The 4,546-nt window shown below is 47.0% G+C and overlaps 1 protein-coding gene and 1 long non-coding RNA gene across 6 annotated transcripts in view; one reads left to right on the forward strand and one right to left on the reverse strand.

Moving 5' to 3' along the window:
* CSNK1G1 (casein kinase 1 gamma 1) overlaps nucleotides 1–870 on the forward strand; it is a 160,209-nt gene extending 159,339 nt beyond the window's left edge. For 4 of the 5 annotated variants that reach the window (XM_006770781.2, XM_006770782.2, XM_006770783.2 and 1 more), the window contains one exon: nucleotides 38–670. In XM_006770781.2, the coding sequence (XP_006770844.1) occupies nucleotides 38–92 (55 nt within the window). In that variant the 3' untranslated portion in view covers nucleotides 93–670. Of the gene's footprint in view, nucleotides 1–37 lie in introns of all 5 variants that reach the window. The other variant, XM_006770784.1, reaches the window with a different exon arrangement.
* LOC107184240 overlaps nucleotides 1–4,249 on the reverse strand; it is a 9,631-nt gene extending 5,382 nt beyond the window's left edge. Inside the window, exon 1 of the long non-coding RNA XR_001515068.1 lies at nucleotides 2,647–4,249. This is a non-coding gene — a long non-coding RNA (uncharacterized LOC107184240). The remainder of the gene's footprint in view (nucleotides 1–2,646) is intronic.
* Between the last annotated feature and the right edge of the window lie 297 nt (nucleotides 4,250–4,546).

Consider the following 4,546-nt stretch of genomic DNA (forward strand, 5'->3'; position numbering starts at 1 on the left):
GCTCTCACACTGACTTGCAATGTTCCTTGTGCCCCAGGTGCTGCTGTTTCTTTAAGAGGAAAAGGAAGAAGACTGCTCAGCGCCATAAGTGACCAGTGCCTCCCAGGAGTCCTCAGGTCCTGGGGACTCTGACTCGATTGCACCTGCAGCTCCTGCCATTTCTCATTGGAAAGGACTCCTCTGCAGGGGAGGGTGGAGATCCAAACCAAAAAGAAGAAAAGAGATGCCCCCAGAAGGAGCCAGTGTGGGCAGCCAGGGCCCAGGGGGTCAGTGGCTGTCCCCACCTGCCTGAGGCTCTGAGCAGGTCCCAGAGCTGCTGCTCCTCCACTGCTTGCCCTCAGGGCCACTTGGTTGACTCTCCTTCCTATTGTTTACAGTGAAGGTGTCATTCACAAAAACTCAAGGACTACTATTCTCTTCCCGCCCCTTAGTTTACTCCCGGTCCTTGCCCCACCCTCAACCTTCTCCAGCACTAAAGCTAGTGAGTTGAAGGCTTTGTCTGCCGAAGGAACTCTAGAGGCTGGGCTTGTGGCCAAGAAGGTAGGAGGAAGATGGCAGGCCTGAGCTGGAGAGGAACCCTCTCCACCTTCCAGGGATATCTGGCTCCCTCTTCCTCTGTGCCTGCCCAGCCTCCATCCTCAGCTGGCCATGGGTACAGTTTACTCCCTCCCTCCCTCTTATGAGGTTACACTGTAGGACACAAGCTGTGAGAAATCTGCAGTCTACTGTCCCCGTGTGTTGGCGTTCTTAGCTTTCTTGACAAGTGTGAACTCTATTCTCCAGTCAGTAGTAGAACAATGCAAATTGTTCTGAGCAAAGGAAAAAAACTGACTTTATTGCACTTTTAGTTTATTGGTTTTTTTGTGTTTTTGTTGGTTTTTTTTTTAACAAAAAAAAATGGCAGATGCATATTGTGTCTGATTATATTGGGAGTTTTACTTTTTTTCTGTTTTGAGGGGGATGGGGCCAGCCAAGCCATTCAGAAAGAACATGGGTCCAGAGGACATCTCAATGGAAAGAGTTGGGTCAGCAGCACCCAGAAGAGAAGAAGCCAAACTCTATGTCATTCTGAGTAAACACTCAGGTTGGCAAGAAAACATACTTGAATTTTCATTCATCTTCTCAGCTACTGAAGAATGTCCTACCAGAGCCTCTTGACCTTATCAGCCTGCAGTTTGGACAACCTAACCTCTACGACACATGGGATGAGCCAGCCAAGCCAGACTATGACCAGGAGATATTTCATCCCAGAGAAGGAGATAATTTAAAAACAAACTGAAACATCTGTTTCCTCCACTGCCAGGGATTTCCAACTAGATAGCCATGTAACTTCCTTATCGATTTTGGGGAACACAATTAGTGATGAAACAGCTACCACCATATTACCACTAGTGGACAAAAAGAGAGGAAAATGAATCTGCCTTCCAACTGCCAAAGGAAACTCAGGATTTGGCATCATAGGGCCAGGAAATAAAATCGGTATGTACTGTCTGCCCCAGGAGCTGAGTCAGACATTTGGGCTGACCTGCCTTATCAGAAACCAAGCACCTGCAGATTTTCCCCTAGCAGGTCCACAGCAGCAGGCTTAGGACTCAGTACGTGGGGCTGGAGTAGCAGGAGGGGGAGATTAATTGGTGCTGGAGGATTCCAGGGGAAAGGAGACTGAAATGAAAGCTCTGAAATTATCTTCTCAATTAGACATAGACTCCTTCCAAATAAGATGGCCTTGCATCTAGGGCGTGTTCTCCCCAGTATGCTCTCCGCCACCCCACCCCCCACATCGTGTAGTCACATGACATACTGCCATGAAGAGTCTTGGTTCCTCATTGATTGCTTTAAAAAAGTATTAATGTACAGAGTTCATCTTTTCATGCTCAGTTTTCATTTGAGTTCAGCAGCTTACCCAAACAGTGACCTCTTGTCCCAGATGCCATAGAGGAGAAGAGATTGTTTACATCAGGGAACGGGGTCTTCTATTTGGGAGTAGAGAGCTAAGCATGGAGGACAGTGGCTGATGACTTATTCTGGTGGTTTTGGGAACAGAAATCATTGCCCCTGACTTGAGGTGTAGGGCTGTCTTTTGGACTGGAGGGTGTGGGGATACTTTCTGGTAGTTGGCATTTCCTGACAAGTCCCTTGATGAATGGAACAGAAATAGTAGCATGAAACAGAGTTACTAGGCTTCCTCTGTTCCATCAGGCCTTGCCAGGAAATATCATTCCCCTGGCTTCAAACCTGCTTAGCTTATATAAAGATTGTAATTTTCCATTTCTTTAAAAGAATTTTCCCTGTATACAAAACAGTGGCTGGGAGAGACAGAACCACACCCTTTCCCCACAAGGATTTCAAATACTGGGATTTGTTTCCTTGACATTATCTAGTGGTTAAGGTGTAATCACTGAAACTTACATAGTTTCTCAGTTGGTATTTGGGCAACTCTAACTTTCTGTATAGAAACTTCCTCAAACCTGTATAGAAAAAGCCTTGCCTCTTAAGGGAGGGCAAGGGGAAAGGGTGGCAGAGCCTAGAGCCTCTTGGCACTCCATACCCTACTAAGTGCCTCCCCACCCCCTGCTTCCACAAAAAAAGCAAAGGCAGTGACCAGCTTGGCTGTAGGGCAAGCCCCCTTGCAGCTGGGTTTGTGACTTTTTTTAAGGCTAGCTCTTGAGGGGTTGAATCTGAGCAATTGGGGTGGGGGGGTCCTTCCTAATGCATTGTTTTCACTCTGCCCTCCACAAATCCCTTGCTAGATATTTGATTTCCATAACAAAGATGAAGGCCCCAGGCCCCTCTGGCATGCAGGGCAATGGTGATCCAGGACCATTGGCACTGCAAGGCGGTCCCACACCCCTGAGAAATTGTGATTTTCTTTCAAAAATTTTTTAGATGAGTACCTTTTAGCCATCCGTTCTATCCCCAACAGCACATTAGGGCTCCCTCCTTCGCTCTGTTGCTATAGTTGCTTAGCTGTATGCTTCAGCCAGGTCCTTGGGGTTGGGCACTCCATGCGCCCACCACCTACCCAAATCCACTTGCTCTGTAGTTGTTGAGATTTCTTCATTTCACAGCCATGGTGCCAATTCCTTTGGAATTGATGCGATTGTTTCTGAGTTAGCATTAAGTACTAACAGCATCTGTTCATACAAAATCCATCATATTATACCATTGGGAGTTCTCCTAAGCCTTGCATGCCTTCAGGCATTGCATCCTGAGCAGATTGAGGCTAGCAGGACAGGCAAAAAGGGTCCTTCCCTTGTGACCAGAGCATGACTTGTGTCTGTGAAGTCTAAGCAAGTAAGGGTTAATCACTTATTCTGCACACCTTGGTGTTTCCCAGTGATCTCACTCCAGACAGCTCTGCAGGGGTGGGCAGAGTGTGCCAGCAGCAGTGTGCTTTCAGGACGGCCTTTATTAACACTCTCCTGCTATTTTGGGTCTGTCTAGGAGTAAACAGGATCTAGAGAGGTACAAGTCAGGTGACTAGGTTGGGCTCCAATTAAAGCTCCATTTTACTTTGGAATGCAGGGGCAATAGGAGACAGCAGGATCCTGGGGTTTGCTGTAGAAGTGATGAATGCCTGTTAATTCTCAGTGAACTCCGACTACGTAGAAACAGCCCCTACCATTAGCCAGAAGAGGTGTCCACCGCCTCTAAACTTCCGTCTCTGCACTGGAAATGTACACTGGTAGTACATGTTCCGTGTCGATTCTCAGTGTTAGTAATCACTTTCAATGTTAGAAATAGGCAGTGGTGGTGATGTTATGTCAGAGTGGTTACTACGGATCATAGCCTTAACTTTTTATGCAAAAGACATAACTCTGTACCCCTCCCAGTGAGCATGCATTTTTCAAAAATAAGTACTTCCATGGCAGCATCTTCTCAAAAGAACTTGATCATTCTTCTGATGCAACTCTCCTCCGCCCACATGCCTCTTGTGTCCCAGTCACCTCTTCCATATTCATATTTAAGCCCGCGATCTGCTCCCAGTGAGTTGCCCAGGCGTTACCTCCAGTGTCAGAGCTACCACGGTAGGGCGAGTGTCTCAGCCTGGGTGGAAGCTTGCAGCGCCATAGCCAACATTGCTTTCGCCAGGTCACTGCCACCATCCCTGCCATTATCCCAAGGTGGGCAAGTTCCAGAAACCCTTAGGGAGCCAGGATAACTAGGCACACCATCTGCACTGGCCATGTAAATAACAGGCACTTGTCTCTGGGGTTCTTGCTTTTGCCGACACCAGGGCTCCAGGCAAGTCCCTTCTAGAGGTTGATGGACAGTGATTCTCAGTCTTCCCCATAGTGGATTGGTGGGAATCAAAATGGGATTTCTATGGTTTTGTTTTCTTGTGGGATTTTTTTATTTTAATTTTTTTTGGTGGGGGTGTTGTATATGAATTATGAGGAAACCTTGGCCCTTCTGAGGGCTTGCAGAGTTTTGAGCAATTTTTTAGCCACAAATCTTGGAAGTCTCATCAATCAAGCAGTCTTAACATGTTTTCCCCCTAACTCCTTTTGCAGGTGACTAAGTGAAAAAGAGTAGGTTTCTTCAT

This window comes from Myotis davidii, unplaced genomic scaffold, assembly GCF_000327345.1.
Source record: "Myotis davidii unplaced genomic scaffold, ASM32734v1 scaffold461, whole genome shotgun sequence".
Classification (NCBI taxonomy): Eukaryota; Metazoa; Chordata; class Mammalia; order Chiroptera; family Vespertilionidae; genus Myotis; species Myotis davidii.